This window comes from Trachypithecus francoisi, unplaced genomic scaffold (genome assembly GCF_009764315.1).
Source record: "Trachypithecus francoisi isolate TF-2019V2 unplaced genomic scaffold, Tfra_2.0 Lachesis_group16, whole genome shotgun sequence".
In the NCBI taxonomy this organism is placed as follows: domain Eukaryota; kingdom Metazoa; phylum Chordata; class Mammalia; order Primates; family Cercopithecidae; genus Trachypithecus; species Trachypithecus francoisi.
Genome location: NW_022681461.1, coordinates 1,632,261 through 1,652,801, shown reverse-complemented (window position 1 = coordinate 1,652,801; position 20,541 = coordinate 1,632,261). Strand labels below are relative to the sequence as shown.

Here is a 20,541-nt window from a genome sequence, read left to right as displayed (position 1 = left end):
CTGGGATTACAGGCATGCACCACCACGCCTGACTAATTTTGTATTTTTAGTAGAGACGGGATTTCTCCATGTTGGTCAGGCTGGTCACGAACTCCCGACCTCAGGTGATCTGCCCACCTTAGCCTCCCAAAGTGCTGGGATTACAGGCTTGAGTCATCGTACCCAGCCACATCCCTAAATTCTGTAGTCTCATTTTACCTGCTTTTGAACTTGTGATAAAGGGAATCTAACTCTATGTTCTTTTGTATCTGGCTTCTTTCACTTAATATTATGATAGTGAAATTCATCCGTGTTGTGTGTGGCTGTATTCTTTTATTTTCATCATATGAGTATATCACAATTTACTTACCTGTTCTATTATTTATGGTAATTTGGATATTTCCAGTTTGGGGGCTAGAAAAATAAAAAGTACCACCCTGAACATACTTAAAAGTTGGACCCTGGCATACATGTGTTAGCTGGGGCTGCCATAACAAAATACCCCTGGCCAGGTGGCTTCAACAACAGAAATGGATCTCCTCACAGTTCTGGGGCTGGAAGTCCAAGACCTACGTGCTGGCAGGGTTGACTTCCGGTGAGGCTTTGCTTCCTGGCTTACAGACGGCCACCTTCTCACTGTGTCCTCAATGGCCTTTCCTCTGTGTGTGCACTCCTGGTATCTCTTCCACTTCTTTTTTTTTCTGTTTTTATTTTCATTTTTATTATTATTTTGAGACAGGGTCTAGCTCTGTCACTCAGGCTGGAGTGCGGTGGTACATCCACAGCTCACTGCAACCTCAAACGTGTGGGCCCAAGTGATCCTCCTGCCTTAGCCTCCCAAGTAGCTGGGACTACAAGCATATGTTACCATGCCTTGCTAATTTAAATTTTTTTTTTTTTTGTAGAGACAGGGTCTCACTATGTTGCCAGGGCTGGTCTTGAACTCCTGGGCTTAAGCTCTCTTCCTCTGTTGGCCTCCCAAAGTGTTACAATTACAGGTGTGAGCCACCGTGCCTGGCCTCTTCTCTTCATATAGGGACACCAGTCTTGTTGGGCTAGGGCTCTACCACTATGCCCTCACGTAACCTGGCTTCCCTTGGTAAGACCTCATCTCCAAGTACAGTCACATTGGGGATTAAGGCTTCAACACGTGAATGTGGGGAAAAACAAGATTCAGTTCATAAGGTGCCTATGAGTGAGGAATATGTCTACCGGGGAGTGGACCTGCTGGCCTGGGGCGTACATATCTTCAGCTTCCATCTGGAATGCTGAACAGTTCTTGGTGGCTGTACGAGCTCACCTTCTGACAAGTGCGCATGGAAGTCCCTGTCACTTCATATTCTTGGTATGTGAGTCATGTGACATTTTGCTAATCTGGGTGGGGCGCGGTGGCTCACACCTGTCATCCCAGCACTTCGGGAGGCTGAGGCAGGCAGATCACCTGAGACCAGGAGTTCAAGACCAGCCTGGCCACCATGGCAAAACCCCATCTCTACTACAAATACAAAAAATTAGCCGGGCATGGTGGTAGGTGCCTGTAACCCCAGCTTGGGATTACAGGAGACTGAGGCAGGAGAATTGCTTGAACCTGGGAGGCGGAGGTTGCCGTGAGCCAAGATCACACCATTGCACTCCAGCCTGGACAATAAGAGCAAAACTCTGTCTCAAAAATAAATAAATACATAAATAAATAAATTTTACTCATCTGGTGGGTGTGTTGTGCATCTTATGGGCTTTAATTTGCATTTCCCTGATGACTAGTGAGGAGGAGCCCCTTTTTCTTTTCTTTTCTTTTTTTTTTTGAGATGAAGTCTTGCTCTGTTGCCCAAGCTGGAGTGCAGTGGTGTGATTTTGGCTCACTGCAACCTCTGCCTCCCGGGTTCAAGCAATTCTCCTGCCTCAGCCTCCTGAGTAGCTGAGACTACAGACATGTGCCACCACTCCCAGCTAATTTTTGTAATTTTAGTAGAGATGGGGTTTCGCTGTGTTGGTCAGGCTGGTCTCAAACTCCTGACCTTGTGATCCACCTGCCTTGGCCTCCCAAAGTGCTGGGATTACAGGCGTGAGCCACCGTGCCGCACCAAAATCATTTTTTTAATGTCTGAATATCCTCTCTGGCGAAGTATCTGTCACCATTTCTATATGTGAAGGAAAATGCTTATTGGAGTTCTAACCACATATTCATTCTTTTTTTTTATTGAAGCTGTTTCCTCTGCCTCTCCTCTACGTTGGAAACCACATAAGCGGATTATCAAGCACAAGTAAATTAAGGTAGAGTGCAGGATAATGGCTGGTGGAAGGTTCCTCACCTCTGTGCTGCCAATGTTACAAAGACTAAGTTTGATTTTGCCATTGATAGTGCTTCCACTATATATAGAAGACAATAATATTTAGTAATTTAAGAAAGTAAGGTGGAGTTTTGAGTTTAATTGGCCAATGATTTTAGGAATGTTAAAAAGCTTTTTTTTTTTTTTTATTATATTCAAGCCTGAACATACAATATGAGAGCTGTAGACTTTAAGGTAGAGAAGGTCTGATTTATCCAGGTACGATTGTTGGTATGAATATGATTTTGTGTGACTTTTGGTTTCGTCTCCGTTTTATAAGAGCAGGAACATCTCCTCAGGTTGGTGTAGACTAGGTTTGGTGCAGGGAAGAATAAATGACAGACATTTTCAAGTGTGTGCTGTATACATTTGAAATTTGCATCTGCATTTATTTCCGGGTCTTTTTTTTTTTTTGAGATGGAGTCTCACTCTGTCGCCCAGGTTGGAGTGCAGTGATGTTATCTTGACTCACTACAGCCTCCACCTTCCGAGTTCAAGTGGTTCTCTAGCCTCAGCCTCCCAAGTAGCTGAGATTACAGGCATGCGCCAACACGCCTGGCTAAGTTTTGTGCTTTTAGTAGAGATGGGGTTTCACCATGTTGGCCAGGCTGGTCTTGAACTCCTGACCTCACGTGATCCATCTGCCTCAGCCTCCCAAAGTGCTGAGATTACAGGTGTGAGCCACTGCGCCTGGCCTATTTCAGGGTCTTTTGATTATGGGGCACATAATACCTTATCCTTCTTGGAATGCTATTAAATGGATCAATTTCACTGTTAATGTTTTTAAGGGCTTGATATCTTATCGTTTTTTGAGATGGAATCTTGCTCAGTCATCCAGGCTGGAGTGTAGCGGTGCGACCTTGGCTCACTGCAACCTCCACCTCTTGGGTTCAAGCGATTCTCCTGCCTCAGCCTCCCAAGTAGCTGGGATTCCACACCTGCCACCATGCCCAGCTAATTTTTGTATTTTTAGTAAAGACAGGGTTTCACCGTGTAGGCCAGGCTAGTCTTGAACTCCTGACCTGAAGTAATCCGCCCGTCTCGGCCTCCCAAAGTGCTTGGATTACAGGCATGAGCCACCACGCCTGGCCTAAACTTTTTCAATAAGGACAGATTTTCACCATTTCATATAGGAAAAGCAGGATAAAAGCTTCCTTCCTTTATTAGTGTTCAGACTAATAAATTAGTGTCCTGACACCTTCAATGGTGACCAGGGAGGGTTGATTTTTGTTTGTTTGTTGTTGTTTTTTCTTATCATGGATTCATGCATTTTCATTTACTTGATACAAGTTCTTTATCAAATATGTGTTTTGCAAATATTTTTTTCCTAGTTTGTGGCTTATCTTTTTATTTTCTTAACACTGTCTTTCACAGAGCAGAAGTTTTTAATTTTAATGAAGTTCACAATCATTTTTTTTCTTTCATGGATTATACTTCTGGTTTTGAATTTGAAACCCATCATCAAACCAAGATCATCCAAATTTTCTGTGCTATCTTCCAGAATTTTTGTAGTTTACATTTTACATTTAGGTCTCAACAAATTTGCCTACCCTAGACATCTCACACAAGTAGAATCGTATAATATTTTTGCCTTTTTTGACTGGCTTATTCACTTACATCATATTTTCAGGGTTTATCCATGTTATATTAGGTGTCAGATTTTAATTCCTTTTTCAAGCTGATTAATATTCCATTGCAGGGTATATATAATATGTATATATTATATATGTGTGTATATATGCATATATGTGTGTATATGTATGCATATATATGTATATATGTGTGTATATATATGCATATATATGTGTGTGTATATATATAACATTTTGTTTATCCATTTATAAAAATATTATTTATTTTTTTGAGACAGGGTCTCGCTTTATTACCCAGGCTGGATTGCAGTGGTGCAATCACAGCTCACTGCAGCCTCACCCTGCTGGGCTCAAGCGATTCTCCTGTCTCGGTCTCCTGAGTTGCTGGGGCTACAGGTGTGCACTACCACACCTGGCTTATTTTTATATTTTTTGTAGAGACTAGGTCTTACCATGTTGCCCAGGCTGATCTTGAACTCCTGAACTCAAGCAATCTGTCTGCTCCGGCCTCCCAAAGTGTTGGGATTACAGGAATGAGCCACTGTGCCCAGCCTGTAAAAGTTTTTAATTTTGATGAATTCCAGTTTTTCTATTTTTTCCTTTTGTTGCTTGTGCTTTTGATGTTTTATCTAAGGCTTTGCCTAACTGAAGGGTTATAAAGATTTACTTCTATACTTTCTTCTAAGAACTTTATAGTTTTAGATCCTATATCCAGGTCTTTAATACATCTCAGAGAATTAAAAAATTTTTTCTTTTAAGTGATGAGGTCTTTCTATGTTGCTGTGTTACCTAGACTCAAATGCAGTAGCTATTCACTGGTGCAGTCATGGCTCACTGTGGCCTCAAATGATTCCCCACCTCAGCCTCTTGAGTACCTGGGACTGCAGGCACATGTGACAGTACCCAGCTCTTGCGTTAATTTTTTGTATATGGTGTGAGATAGAAGTTCAAATTCATTTTTTTGCATGTGGATGTTCAGTTGTCCCAGCAGCCTTTGTTGAAAAGACTGTTCTTTTTCCATTGTATTGTCTTGGCACCCTGGTTGAAAATCAATTGATCATAATTTTAAGAATGTATTTCTTGACTCTTAATTCTATTCTCTTGATTGTATATCTATCTTTATTATTATTTTTTTGAGACAGGGTCTTGCTCTGTCACCCAGGCTGGAGTGTGGTGGCACAGTCACTACTTACTGCAGCCTTGACCTCCCAGGCTCAAGCGATCCTCCCACCTCAGCTTCCCAAGTAGCTGGGACCACAGGTGTGCACCACAACACCTGGCTAATAATTATTTTAATTTTTTGTAGAGATAGCATTTCACCATGTTGCCCAGGCTGGTCTTGAACTCCTGGGCCCAAGGGTTAGGAGCCTGCCTCAGCCTCCTAAATTGCTGGGATGATTGGAGTGAACCACCATGCCTATCTATCTATCTATCTATCTATCTATCTATCTATCTATCTATCTATCTATCTATCTTTAAACCAGTACTAGCTAGTCTTGATTATTGTAACTTTGTATTAAATTTTGAAATTGGAAAGTGTAAGTACACCAACTTTGTTGTTCTTTTTCAAGATAGTTTTGATGTTTTAATTCTCTTGCATTTCCTTATTAATTTTAAAATCAGCTTGTCAATTTCTGCAAGAAAAAAAAAGAATAAATAAAGCCAGCTAAGATATGATAGGGATTATGTTGAATCTGTGACTTAGTTTGTTAGTGTTGCTGTACAGGACTACCTGAGGCTGGGTAATTTATGAAGAAAAGAGGTTCGTGTGCTTCACAGTTATGCAGGCTGCGCAAGAAGCGTGGCGCCAGTGTCTGCATCTGGTGAGGGCCTCAGGCTACTTCCACTCCTGGCAGAAGGGGAAGGGGAGCCAGTGTGTGCAGAGATCCCGTGGCAAGATGGGGGGTGCTATCGGGCTCCTTTAACAGTCAACCTTCATGGGAACTAACAGAGTGAGAACTCCCCCCCCGGCCCCAGTTGATGAATCTATCCATGAGGAATCAGCCCCCACAGCTGAAACATTACCCACTAGGCTCCACCTCCAACATGGGGATCCAATTTTAACATGAGGCTTAAAGGGTCAAATATCCAAACTGTAGCAATCCATGTGTCTATTTGAAGTCTTTTTAATAACATAAGGCTTTAACAACATAAGGTCTTTTGATTCATGAACATGGAGTGTCTTTCCATTTATTTAGGTCTTCATTGCTTTCTTTTTTTAATTTAAAAATTTTCTTAGAAGGCCACGTACAGTGGCTCACTTTGGGAGGCTGAGGCAGGTGGATCACCTGAGGTCAGGAGTTTGAGACAAGCATGGCCAACATGTGAAACCCCGTCTCTACTAAAAATACAAAAATTAGCTGGGTGTGGTGGTGGACACCTGTAATCCCAGCTACCTGGGAGGGTGAGGCAGGAGAATGGCTTGAACCCAGGAGCGGAAGTTGCAGTGAGCCAAGATCACACCATTGCACTCCAGCCTGGGCGACAAGAGCGAAACTCTGTCTCAAAAAAATTTTTTTTTTTCTTAGAGACAGTATCTCACTCTCTTGCCCAGTTTGGAGTACAAGTGGCGTGATCATAGCTCACTGCAGTAGTCTCGACCTCCTATGCTCAAGCCATCCTCCTGTCTCAGCTTCCCGAGTGACTGAGACTACAGGCATTCACTACTGTGCCCGGTTAATTTAAAAAACATATTTCTTTTTGGCTTGGCGTGGTGGCTTACATCTGTAGTCTCAGCACTTTGGGAGGCCAAAGCAGGTGGATCACTTGAGGTCTGGAGTTCGAGACCCATCCTGATCAACATGGTGAAACCCCATCTATACTAAAAATACAAAAATTAGCCAGGTGTGGTAGTGCACGCCTATAATTCCAGCTACTCAGGTGGCTGAGGCACAAGAATCGCTTGAGCCCAGGAGGCGGAGGTTGCAGTGAGCTAAGATCATGCCACTGCATTCCAGCCTGGCAACAGAGCAAGACCCTGCCCAGGCTGGTCTCAACCTCCTGGCCTCAAGCAATTCTTCCACTTCAGCCTCCCAAAGTGCTAGGATTATAGGCATTAACCACCGTACCTGCTGGCTTCTTTAATTTTTTTTTTTTAAACAATGTTTTGTAGTTTTCTGCACACAAGTCTTACACTTCTTTTGTTAAAATTGTGTCTAAGAATTTTATTCTTTTTGATGCTATTTTAGATGAAATTGCTTTGCTAACTTAATTTTTTTTTTCTTTTGAGATGGAGTCTTGTTCTGTTGCCCAGGCTGAAGTACAGTGGTGCAATCTTGGCTTACTGTAACCTCTGCTTCCTAGGTTCAAGCAATTCTCCTACCTTAGCCTCCCGAGTAACTGGGATTACGGTCACGCACCACTACGTCCAGCTAATTTTTTGTATTTTTAGTATACGTGGGGTTTCACCATGGTGACCAGGCTGATCTTGAACTCCTGACCTCAAGTCATCCACCCACCTCGGTCTCCCAAAGTGTTGGGATTACAGGCGTGAGCCACTGTGCCCGGCCTAGTTTCATTTTTGGATTGCTCATTGCTAGTGAGCAATATTCAGATTTGACTTTTGTATATTCATTTTGTTTCCTGCACATTTGCTTGATTCACTTATTGTGGTTCTAATAATTTTTAAGTGGATCTCTTAGGATTTTCTGTATAGAATATGTTCTGTACAACAAATAGAGATTTGCTTTAGTTCTTCCTTTCCAAATGAGATGTTTGTTTTTTTCTAATTGCATTGTCTAGAACCTCAGGTACAGTGTTGAATAGATACAATGGTGAGAGTGAATATCCTGGTCTTGTTCCTGATCATTAGGGGGAAAACATTCACCTTTTAACCATTATGTATACCTTATTTGCTTTTAAAAGGCATAATCTAGAATACTTTCCGAATGTAATTGAAAATATAAAACGTTTTGTTATTGTTGTTGTTGCAGCTTTGAAACATGTAGGTCAGCCAGTCTCATAAGACATATTTAGGTGTGAATATAAAGTTCCTGAACATTCTTTCTGCAGCTGTTCTCTGGATGCAGCATGGTTGAGAATGTGAAGCCTGTGCTGGGGTCTGGTTGGCTGAGCTGCCACTCTCCTCCTGTGCTGCTGTTTTGGCTCTGACTTTCTTTCCCTAGCTCATCGGCCGCTCAGGGTCGCATCTAGGAGCAGGTGGAGATGGGCTGGCATTTAGCAGCCCTGGCAGTCTGTTGACTATGCATTCAGCTGCATCCTGGAATCTCTGGGTATTAGGAGTAGGTAAAAGGTTCTTAAGTATATATTTTAAGGAAATATAGCCTTATTACATAAAATTTGGGGAAGAAAATCACCCATAATTCTACCTTTTAACAGACAATTTTAAATACTCATTTTCAGCCCAGCGCGGTGGCTCACGCCTATAATCCCAGCACTTTGGGAGGCTGAGGCGGGTGGATCACCTGAGATCAGGAGTTTGGGACCAGCCTGGCCAACATAGTGAAACCTCGTTTCTACTAAAAATGCAAACATTTGCCGGGTGTGATGGTGTCATCCCAGCTACCCGAGAGGCTGAGTCAGGAGAATCGCTTGAACCCGGGAGGTGGGGATTGCAGTGAGCTGAGCTTGCACCACTGCACTCCAGCCTGGGTGACAGAGTGAGACTCTGTCTCAAAATAAATAAATAAATAAATAATCATTTGCAGCCCTTTTCTGTATACAAAATGTATCTTGTTACATTGTAGACCCTATATAGCTTTGTATCCATTTATTTTATTTAATATTAATTTTCCAATAGTATTTGTATTACAGTTATAATATCATGTTCCCTCAACTGAATGTATCATAATTTATTTAACCATTGTGGTGTCTGACATTTAGGTTGTTTCTGATGTTTTTGCCACAGACACTGCAGTGAACACATTTATGCATGTGGTTTTTTTCCTGTCTTTCGATTATTACCTTAGAATAAGTTTCCCAAGAAGAAGTAATTAGGTCCAAGGTCAGAAACTATTTTTATTATTTTGAGACAGAGGTTGCAGTGGTGCAATCTTGGCTCACTACAACCTCTGCCTCCCGGGTTCAAGCAGTTCTCCTGTTTCAGCCTCCAGAGTAGCTGGGACTGCAGGTGCACACCACCACGCCTGGCTAATTTTTGTATTTTTAGTAGAGATGGGGTTGCACCATGTTGGCCAGGGTGGTCTCAAACTCCTGACCTCAAGTGATCCACCCGCCTCAGCCTCCCAAAGTGCTGGGATTACAGGCGAGAGCCACTGTGCCCAGCCGGTCAGGACCGTTTAATGACGATGCATAGGCCTGACTTGATTTGTCAAAGGATGTATCGGTTCACATCATGAAGTAGTTTCAGCATAACCTTTAGAATGGTTGGACAGAATGGTGTCTTAAATTGCCAAGTGAAGGCCGGGTGCGGTGGCTAATGCCTCTAATCCCAGCACTTTGGGAGGCTGAGGCGGGTGGATTACCTTAGGTCAGGAGTTAGAGACCAGCCTGGCCAATATGGCGGAACCCTGTCTCTTCTAAAAATACAAAAATTAGCCGGGCGTCATGGCGTGCGCCTGTAATCCCAGCTACTTAGGAGGCTGAGGCAGGAGAACTGCTTGAACCCGGGAGGCAGAGGTTGCAGTGAGCCGAGACTGCGCCACTGCACTACAGCCTGGGCAACACAGTGAGACTCTGTCTCCAAAAATAAATAAAAAAAAAAATAAGTAAATAAATTGCTAAGTGAAAGTGGCATGAAATCTTTTCATCTCCATTTATTGTTATTATTTAATGTGATTTGTTAATGGTAAATGTGAAAATTAATTTGGAAAATTAGTAAAGCTTAATTAAAAATGTAAAACATGTAAAAGAAAAAACCAGCCAACCAACTCGTGGTGTCTGACATGCTTCACTCTTTTCCCGGCAGCCTGCCGATGTTCACCGTGCTCAGGAAATTCACCATTCCACTTACCTTACTTCTGGAGACCATCATACTCGGGTGATTTTGTTTTTCCTCCATTCTTCCAGTGTGTCTCCCACCCACTGCATTTCTTTTACCCAGCAAATTCTAGTAGCATTGCTAGTTGGGCAATAATTTAAGGACAAATAGTTTATTCATTTAAAAGTAGTTGGGTGCTTCTGTGATTCCCTAAGAACTTAATGAGGGATTTTTTAAAAGTTGTAATTTTACCATAGACAAATAATGCATGTTTGTGGTAGAAAATCATAAGAAAAGGCCAGGTGTGGTGGCTCATGCCTGTAATCCTAGCACTTTGGGAGCCTGAGGTGGGTGGATCACGAGGTCAGGAGATCGAGACCATCCTGGCTAATATGGTGAAACCCCGTCTCTACTAAAAATACAAAAAAATTAGCCGGGCTGGTGGCGGTGCCTGTAGTCCCAGCTACTTGGGAGGCTGAGGCAGGAGAATGGTGTGAACCCGGGAGGCGGAGCTTGCAGTGAGCCAAGATCGCACCACTGCACTCCAGGCTGGGCGACAGAGCCAGACTCCGTCTCAACAAAAAAAAAAAAAAAAAAAAGAAAATCATAAGAAAGAAGGAAACAGAAACTCCAAAACAGATGTAAACCTGTTTCCTCAGCCAGATGGAATATATACCAATTTCTGAATACAGAAGAGAAACTGTCCATGTATACAATACAGGATAGGTGCGCAGGGTATGAGGGATGTCAATTCTGATGCAGTGATTATAATATCAGAAGAAATTAATTTTTATTTTGTTGGTATAAAATTTCTCATAAGGATATTTAGTTTGATATCCAAAAAGTTGATTCTTGATTTTGCCGGGAGGATTGTTTAGAAATGTGAATTTTGGTTGGTGGCTCAGTGTTTTAAGCCCTTGTATTGAATATTATCTTAATCTTCAAATACTCACTATCAGTCCGTACACACTAGATCCACCAGCAGGAGCGCTTCTGTATTTTGTCCCAGTATCTCTCTAGTGAGAACAGAGAAATCAGTTTGTAATTAGATTAAGAAAACTGCTTAAGAAATAATGTAAATTTAGTCTGACTTAGAAACACTTTTAGTGCTTTCTCTACATTAAGCATTGTCTGCTAGATTTTAGCTGTAAAACTGTTGATGTCTATTTTCAATTTGTTTAAAAAATAGAATCATATTTCAATGTTTTCCTGTCTGCTCCCTTTCCTTTATTTATGTATTTATTACAGGAAGCAGTATTCGCTCAACATCATCGTCAGTGTCTTTGCCATCATTCTCGGGGCTTTCATAGCAGCTGGGTAAGACTTTGGACTGTTCCTGCTCAATAACTTCTTTGTGTCTTTCACAATAGGCCCAGCCCCATCCTCTGCTTTTCATTTTCCATCTGGCTGCCATTGAATTGAGCAGCCAGGAGACAAATCTGTGGAAGTTAGTGGAATCCCTGTGTGTTCCTGTGAAAGTCAAAGTGGGTCCCACCTTGGCCAGAAAATTTCTGAGAATATGTGAAGAGAGCATTGCAAGATATTAATACAGCTCTTCTTCACAAAAAGCAGTGAACTGTTTACATTTCTTACTGAATGTTTGTCTTCAATATAACACCTTTACTTGAGAAGTTCTTAGGCATTTGATTAACAACAACAGACTTACAAAGCCTTTGTGTGCTGATTTATTTTATTATTCCATGATACCTTAGCAGCTGCTATTTCCGATGGTAGAATGCTAAATGTATTTGTATGTTTGGGATATGAGCCAACACTGGTGCACGACTACTACTTTAATAATTATTTTGCAAAAGGAATAACAAGGACTGTAAGTCTTCATGGGCAGGCAGGTGCTCAGATTTCTCTGTTATAGCATGCGTGGTGGATAGTGAATGTTAATAGTGACATGCCCTGCGTGTGGTGGCTCACCCCCGTAATCCCAGCACTGTCGGAGGCCTGGGTGGGAAGATCGCTTGAGCCCATGAGTTTGAGATCAGCCTGGGCAACATAGTGAGACCCTATCTCCACCAAAAAAAAAAAAAAAGAGAGAGAAAATTAGCCTGGCATGGTGGTGTGTGCCTGGAGTCTCAGCTACTCAGGAGGCTGGGGAAAGAGGATCTCTTGGGCCCAGGAGTTTGAGGTTACAGTGAGCAATGATTGCACCACTGCACTCCAGCCTGGGCAACAGAGTAAGATCCTGTCTCTAAGAAAAACAAATCATGCTTCTTATTATTATAAATGTATTTAGTCCATTGTGCAGACTAAGGTTTATTACTTAATGTTTCATCTGTACCTTTCTCTCCCCTAGTCCTGGCCATGGGCTGAGCTTCACTCCTTGAAAGCTGGCTCTGTGGTTTCAGTGCTCCAGTTCACACCGTGGGTATAGTGCCAGCACCCATTAGACAGCAGCGCTCAGAGCCTGGTCTATCATGACAGGCTTTTTTTGTAATGAAATTTTAGGAGTAAAGTAGTTTAAAAAGGGAGGAGTTCTGTGGAAGATGCTTTGGGGCTAAAGGAGACAGCTTCCCCCTCTACTCTCTGAAGGTTCATTAAAAAAGGAACTGTGGTGACTCACGCCTGTAATCCCAGCACTTTGGGAGGCTGAGGCGGGTGGATCACCTGAGGTCAGGAGTTAGAGACCAGCCTGGCCAACATGGTGAAACCCCGTCTCTACTAAAAATACAAAAATGAGCCCGGTGTGGTGGCGGCGCCTGTAATCCCAGCTACTCGGGAGGCTGAGGTAGGAGAATTGCTTGAACCTGGGAGGTGGAGCTTGCAGTGAGCCGAGATTGTGCCACTGCACTCCAGCCTGGGTGACAGAGCAAGACTCCGTCTCAAAAAAAAAAAAACACAAAAGGAACTGACAAAAGAGCAGATTGAGAAAGAGAAAAAGACACAGATTCACCTTCCCATGCCTGGGCAGAGATCACGGGAGAGCGGCCACCCAGCGACCCAGTGCGGTGCAGGTGCTTCTATATCCTTCTTCACGGGAGGGCAGGGAGTGGAGACAATGCTTTTGAGAGGTCAGGAATGATAACTGGAGAGAATGAATGGACCTGGGAGACAGAAATTGTAAAGGATTGATTCTCTTTGGAATTTGCCCCCGAAAGGCAGACATTATATTTTTAAAGTCTGCCCAGATGTGACTGCATTCCTCAGTCTTGTTCTCTGCAGTAGATGTCAGAGAGGGGATGGAAAGCAAGTGTGTTCTCATGAGTGGGCAGTCTTTTAAGGTCGAAAAGGGAGTATCCAAGAAAAACCTCTTCAGCATCTGCTGCCCTTCAAGGGCTTTCCATGTAAAATAATCTGCATGCCAGGGTACCATATTTTGGGGTGAAATTCCCTGGGCTCCTCCCACGGCACTCAGAGGTCTCCCCAGCACAGCCCCTCTCTTCCAGCTTCCTTAGGGCTCATTTTGAAAACCACTGACTTACAGCCAGTTAAAGACTTTCGCAAAAAATGGTTTATAAAACTGTTGGTAAGTCTTTGGTGAGGAATGGACCTTCAGTTACCATGTGTATACAGGCACGTTTCCAGAACCAGGGAGCAGAAATCCAGTCTGTGCTTTGCATATGTAAGGACAGTCTACAAATGATCTGAAAGGGTAAATTGGGGTTGCAAAAGCATCTGACTTTCAACCAAGAGCCAGCCTGGAGAATCCATGCTCAGGCTGGCCCTTCCTCTGGCACTCATAGAATGGATCCCCTCCTGGCTGCTGGCATTCACAGCACTTAGCCACAGATCAGCCGTGAGTGCTTAGCTAGAGACCAGCAGTGACCCCATCCTGCTCTCCTCTTACATTAGCGCATCCAGATGCAAGCAGTGGCAGATCAGACTGTCCGATGAGCAGGTGATGCCACTGTAACAACCTCCACACGGCAGTAACTTCACTCACCAGATGCACCCCATCCCTGCCACACACGCCACCCAACACGAGGCAGTGCTAGTGAGAGGGCTCTGCTCCATGTGGTTACTCAGGCATCCAGGCTGATGGAGTCCCTGCCTCAGAGGGCACTTCCTTTGCCAAACAAGCAGGAAAAGGGAATGTGGGGAATTGTGTACTGGTTCTTAAAGGTTTCACCCAGAAGTGACATGTGTCACCTTCTCTTACATTTTATTCAAAAAGCAAGTCACGTGGCCAGAAAAAGTTAACATACAACATCTGGGCTGGGTGTGGTAGCTCATGCCTGTAATCCTGTTACAGGAAAGGTTCCTGATCCAGACCCCAAGACAGGGTTCTTGGATCTTGTGCAAGAAAGAATTCAGGGCAAGTCCACAGTGCAGAGTGAAAGCAAGTTTTTTAAGAAAGTAAAGGAATAAAAGAGTGGCCACTCCGTAGAGAGAGCAGCCCGAGGGCTGCTGGTTGCCCTTTTATGATTATTTCTTGATGATCTGCTAAACAAGGGGTGGATGATCCATGCCTCCCCTTTTAGACCATATAGGGTAACTTCCTGACGTTGCCCTGGCGTTTGTAAACTGTCACAGTGATGGCGGGAGTGTAGCAGTGAGGATGACCACAGGTCACTCTTGTGGCCATTTTCGTTTTGGTGGGTTTTGGCCGGCCTCTTAACTGGAACCTGTTTTATCAGCAAGGTCTTCATGACCTGTATTTTGTGCCGGCCTCCTATGTCATCCTGTGACTTAGAATGCCTTCACCGCCTGGGAATGCAGCCCAGTAGGTTTCAGCCTCATTTTACCCAGCTCCTGTTTAAGATGGAGTTGCTCTGGTTCACACGCCTCTGACAATCCCAGCACTTTGGGAGGCGCAGGCGACAGGATTGCCTGAGTCCAGGAGTTTGAGACCAGCCCTGGCAACATAATGAGACCCTGTCTCTACAAAAATACAAATAAAAAAATTAGCCGGGCATGGTGGCACGTGCCTGTAGTCCCAGCTACTCAGGAGACCGAGATGGGAGGATCTCTTGAACAACTGCAAGGGTTACATGAATCTGCTCTAATTGATTAAACAAGTAAATTCTTCAGAAATGTCTGTGCTGTCACCACTGGCCTAAACAAACGGTGGGTAAGCCGCTTGACAGTGGCCCAGGCTTCTGGGAGTGGGAACAGCACTGCTGGGAACTCTTGGTCCCCTGAGTAGGAGTTTTCCTGCAGCTCTCCCAGGAGGTGGGCAGTGTCTCCTCCCATCCTCTTTCCACTCACTTAGCTCTGCTGTCTAAGGGGGCAGCAGACTCTGCTCTTCTTCATGCTAAATCACATGTGGGTAGGTAAGAAATTTGGAAGACCCTTATTTTGAAGAAAATCCTTTTGTTTTGAGACGGAGTTTCGCTCTTGTTGCTCAGGCTGAAGTCACGATCTTGGCTTACTGCAACCTCTGCCTCCCCAGTTCAAGCGATTCTCCTGCCTCAGCCTCCCGAGTAGCTAGGATTACAGGCATGTGACACCATGCCCAGCTAATTTTGTATTTTTAGTAGAGACGGGGTTTCTCCATGTTGGTCAGGCTGGTCTTGAACTCCCAACACAGGTGATCCACCCACTTTGGCCTCCTAAAGTGCTGAGATTACAGGCATGAGCTACTGCGCCCGGCTGAAAATCCTTTCTTTTTTTTGTTTTTTTTTTTGAGACAGAGTCTCGCTGTGTCGCCCAGGCTGGAGTGTGGTGGCATGATCTTGGCTCACCACAAGCTCCGCCTCCTGGGTTCACGCCATTCTCCTGCCTCAGCCTCCCAAGTAGCTGGGATTACAGGCGCCCGCCACCAAACCCGGCTAATTTTTTGTATTTTTAGTAGAGACGGGGTTTCACCGTGTTAGCCAGGATGGTCTCCATCTCCTGACCTCGTGATCCACCCGCCTCGGCCTCCCAAAGTGCTGGGATTACAGGTGTGAGCAACTGCACCTGGACTTTTTTTTTTTTAATTGTGACTGAGAGAGAATTCTGACCTACGATGACTACAATTAACTTCTCTTCTCACAAACATGTTTGTAGATAATAATGTGTGGAGGCCTCAAACAAAAATCTAGTTTAATTTGCATTCAGATTTTGGCACAGTTTTTGGTCTCTGTTTCATTCTCTTTGGTTAGAAATAATCTCATTTTGATGTTGAAGAAGATTTAGGATATGCCCCTCTAAACTATGCTACTGTGGGATCGGGATTATTTTGAGCTGAGGACAATTGAGAATCAACAGATCAGGAAGTTTGCTGCCTTCTCCTTTCTGCCTGAAAAACAGGGAATCAGTTTGCCATTGTGAAGGGGGCCCCTTCTCCCATTCCAGGAAGAGGAGAATTCCTATCACTGGATGGAGGATCGGCCCTGAGATGCATCTGCATAAACAAACCCGAAAATAACCCTTCTCGTTCATCATTTCCACCATAGATTTCCTGGTTACTTTCTAACAGTTACACAATTTATTTGTTCCTTGAAGCCCAAATCCTCTTTCCTTTGTCACAATGTAAGTCCCCAAGCCTCACTGTTTCTTTGAGTTTCACTTATTTTCTGTGAACTTTAGGGAACATATTAATAAGATTTGTATTCTCTTTCTCCTGTTAATCTGTCTTTTATCAGTTACGTTAGCAGGCCCCCAGACAGTGAACCTAAGAGGGTACAGGAAAAGGTTTTCCTCCCTGGCAGTGTGTGTTTCTGAATTATGGCATGGTCTAGCACTGTCTGCAGCCATCAAGGGCAGGTGCGTGGGCCACATCGTGGCTCAGCTGTTGCTCTTCCTCTTGTTGCTGTCTTAGCTCCCCAAATGTTTTTACGCTGGTGCTATTTATAATGGAAATGGAAGAGAAGATGTTTCAAAAGAAGAAAGGAGCCAATAAGGGGTCACACGGAAGGATGGACAGGTGCGGCTGGGGCACCAGAAGGAGGTGTCACTGCCGCATGCGACCCTCTTCCCCAGTCTCTGCCCAGCTGCCCCTCACTGGCTGCACCCTGGAGGTGGCCCTGTTCACTACAGTAAGCAAAGTTGCAGAGTGGATCAGGGTGAAGCACTCTCTTAGGAAAGTCAGGGCTCACCAGTTATTATGCGGATTCCTCAGCTAGCGAGAGAAAGGGGTTGCAGTGGAAGGAAGATGGTTCATGTCCCTCAGGTTTTAAGCCGTTCACTGCTGAGTTGAAGCCACCTGATGGGCTGGTTTGGTTTTTGTCTGGAGGCAAAGCAGAGGAATTAACCGTTCACTGCCACACAGCGTGCCACAGAAAAGTGGATTTGATTAGGGAAAGGTAAAACAGGCGGGCTTGGAGGCCAAGTTAGGAGTTTTTGAATAATCCTTCTCCTTTTGTGGTCTCCCTCCCAGGTCTGACCTTGCTTTTAACTTAGAAGGCTATATTTTTGTATTCCTGAATGATATCTTCACAGCAGCAAACGGAGTTTATACCAAACAGAAAATGGACCCAAAGGTACCAGACCCTGCCTATGGCTTTTTGGCTTTGTCATCTGGGCCCTAGAATTATATGAAAAACGAAAATGAATGTATACAGTTGGCATGTCATTTAATGTATATAATATGACCTGTAGATTACTAATTTATTTTCAGTTATCTTGTCTGTGCAAGTTATTATTTGCAAAATTTTGGGTGAAAATGAGATAGGATGGGAAAAGCTACTAGTTTAGATGCACACTCAGAATATATAAAAAGGGATTAATGTGAAAGGCAAACTAACTTTTTTACTGGCATCATCAATGACCAAGGCAAGGTCAGGGGTCACAATATTTGTTCTGAGAGCACTAGTTTGGAGTCTGGAGATGTGGGTTAGTGACACAAGTTTTGCTACTTACTGGCTGTTGTGACTTTGAACCTTCACTTCTCCAAATGTCAGTTTCCTCATCTTGTGGAATGAAATGACTGCAATGGATAATTTGTAAGGTCCTGTCCAGCAATAGCTGCTGCTTCTGATGATGAGGGGCTGGGGCAGAGGAGCTTTGCTTTTGTGTGGCTGCCTGTCACGTGGAGGCCCCATCCCTCCCCCACCCCCAGCTGTTACAGGAAGCCAGGGAGGATGAGTCAGGCATATGTTTCTTTGTTCCAGGCTCTTTGTGCTGGATGAGGGAGTTCCCTCTGACCAACAGGCTTATTTCTATGAGCTATTTTTTTTTTTTAATCTGTACTTTTTTTTTTTCCCCCCTGCATGGCCATTTTTTTTTTCTTTTTTTAACGGTAGCAGTTTTACAAAAACAGGTTTGTTGTCTTTGGAAAATCACAATATGTCATCCTTTTTTGAAAATGGTGAAGTGGTGTGGCCACTTTAATGAAGGTAAATGTATAATGCTGCTGTCCTTTAATGGAAAGAGCAGATGTTTTTAAAGAGTTTTGTTTATATTCACGTTTTTAATGTTCTTTATTTTGTTCCAGATTTCCCATTTTGAATAACATGCTTAAAAAAAAACCCCACACAATTAGAATGCTGGAGATGAATGGAACCCTAGAGGCTTTCCACTGCCATGTGTTTTCTCTGTAGTTTTGGTGTAAAACAAATGTTTATTCCAAAATCTCAGTACCCTCAAAATGAAGCATTTTATGTCAGAAATTTGCTGAAAATAGTCCAGTAGAGTTGCTCAGAATGCATATTCTAACTTTGCATAAATATGCAGTTGAATAAATGGCTCCAGGAAATCTATGCCTCATATTTCTAAAATTGAGTGGTTTTTATGTTTTTGTTTTTGCAGGAGCTAGGGAAATACGGAGTGCTCTTCTACAATGCCTGCTTCATGATTCTTCCAACTCTTATTATTAGTGTCTCCACTGGAGACCTGCGGCAGGTGAGCTGATGGCAGTCGTTACAGTCTTCCTTAGCAGGCTTTAACATTTTTAATATTTCACATTTGGTATGCACAGAAATAAACAGTGTAAAGGTAGCTAGGACTACCAGGAGGGTACATGATAACAAGATGTTTGATATCCCTAGTATATCTTTTGGCACTACCCTTGCATTGGCATTTAGCCTTAGCCACATATCAAGGAGTGCCAAGAACTCTGGACTGGGAACTTTTTGGAAAACAACAATACAAATCTGAGTTTGAGTTCTGTATCCCCCTTCGCAAATGTGGGACCTGGGAGAGCTACTTACCCTAGAAGGGGATTTTAATCATTTAAAAAAATAGGTTTATTTATTTGTTACTTTCTATTACGGACATTTTGAAACGTGCACAAAATAGAATAATTCAGTGAGTAGTCACAGACCCACCACCTAGCTTCAACACTTTGGCATTTTGCCGTGTTATTTTATCTGTCCTCATCCACCCCCACTTTTTTGTTCCCTGGAGTGTTTTAAAACCTGTCCCAGCCATCACTCCATTTTACCTCTAAATGTCCCAGGATCCACATTGGAATTTTGGAAAGGTGTTGTTCTTTCGGCATTTGCCCTGAAACCCAATCTGCTGCTGGTGAGAGACAAATAAAACAGTGAATTTGTGGTAAGATCTGAGGCCCAGTGGAGCGGTGGAGGCCACGTCCCTTAGGAAGTGTGGCCATTAACGACAGTGACAGCTCCAGTGGCCGCCCTGAAGGGTGCAAGACGGTGCCCTAGATCCTTTTCCTGTGTGATAGGAATAGCCCATCAGGTGGCTTCAGCTCAGCAATGAATGGCTTAAAACCTGAGGGACATGAACCATCTTCCTTCAACTGCAACCCCTTTCTCTCGCTAGCTGAGGAATCCGCATAATAACTGGTGACCCTGACTTTCCTAAGGGGGTGCTTCATCCTGACCGACTCAGCGACTTTGCTTATTGTAGTGAACAGGGCCACCTCCAGGGTGCAGCCAGTGAGGGGCAGCTGGGCAGAGAGTGGGTAAGAGGGGTCGCATGAGGCAGTGACAGCTCCATCTGGTGCCCCAACCGCACCAGACTTCTTCAGGAAGTCACAGGGCCACACAGCGTCTGAGAGTTGTGCTGATGTGTAAGTGAATGTGAGAAACGAGACGCAATGGGCAAAACCCTTCTCAGCGGGACCTGCACCCACAGACTCGACTCCAGACACAGCCCTGACCAGCCAGGCGGTAACCCCCTCACTGCTGGTCTGGGGCTGGGGCCGCACCATTGACCCACGCACAGGGCAATGTTTCCATATTGAGCAATCAGCATGGGTGCGTGTTGCCCACCAGCTGAAAGTCAATCCCATTTGCAGCTCTTTAGGGTCTGAGTGACTCTGAAGGCTGCAGGCTGCTGTGGACTCCTGGGCCGTTCATTGTTCTTTCTTTAGCTGGACTTTCTCACTTGACCAATTCTCTTCCCAGAAGGATGGATCAGCAGAGGGGCTTAGCAACCTCGTCCCCGGGCACAAACAGCCATTTCCACGGGTTTATATGGAAAACCACCAAGTGGCACCAATCTGGATAAAGAGCTCTCTGTTTCGGGTTAATCAGAACGTTGTGAACCTGGGCCTCCCTGTTAATTCCGTGTTGGAAGATAAAGCAGGCACCTGCCCCTCTCTAGTAAGAATGAGCAGGGCAGGATATCTGAAAACACGGTATTTGTGTTTCAGCTACCAGCAATCAATTTGAAACTGAGTCAGTGCCAGCAATGTTACACAAAACAAAATTATGAACTCTTGGTCAGGCGTGGTGGCTCACGCCAATAATCCCAGCACTTTGGGAGGCTGAGGCAGGCGGATCTCCTGAGGTCGGGAGTTCGAGACCAGCCTGGCCAACATGATGAAACCCCATTTGTAGAGAGTATTTTTAGTAGTAAAAATACAAAAATTAGCCAGGCATGGTGGCAGGCGCCTGTAATCCCAGCTACTTGGGAGGCTGAGGCAGGAGAATCACTTAAACCCAGGAGGCAGAGGTTG

General features: G+C 44.1%; 1 protein-coding gene across 4 annotated transcripts in view; it reads left to right on the top strand.

The window, feature by feature from the left end:
• Positions 1-20,541, top strand: part of SLC35D2 (solute carrier family 35 member D2) — a 53,614-nt gene that overhangs the window by 20,584 nt on the left and 12,489 nt on the right. For 2 of the 4 annotated variants that reach the window (XM_033236651.1, XM_033236654.1), the window contains 5 exons: positions 2,183-2,250; positions 9,786-9,857; positions 11,046-11,114; positions 17,053-17,155; positions 18,423-18,515. In XM_033236651.1, the coding sequence (XP_033092542.1) occupies positions 2,183-2,250; positions 9,786-9,857; positions 11,046-11,114; positions 17,053-17,155; positions 18,423-18,515 (405 nt within the window). The remainder of the gene's footprint in view (positions 1-2,182; positions 2,251-9,785; positions 9,858-11,045; positions 11,115-17,052; positions 17,156-18,422; positions 18,516-20,541) is intronic. The other 2 variants (XM_033236653.1, XM_033236652.1) reach the window with 2 other exon arrangements.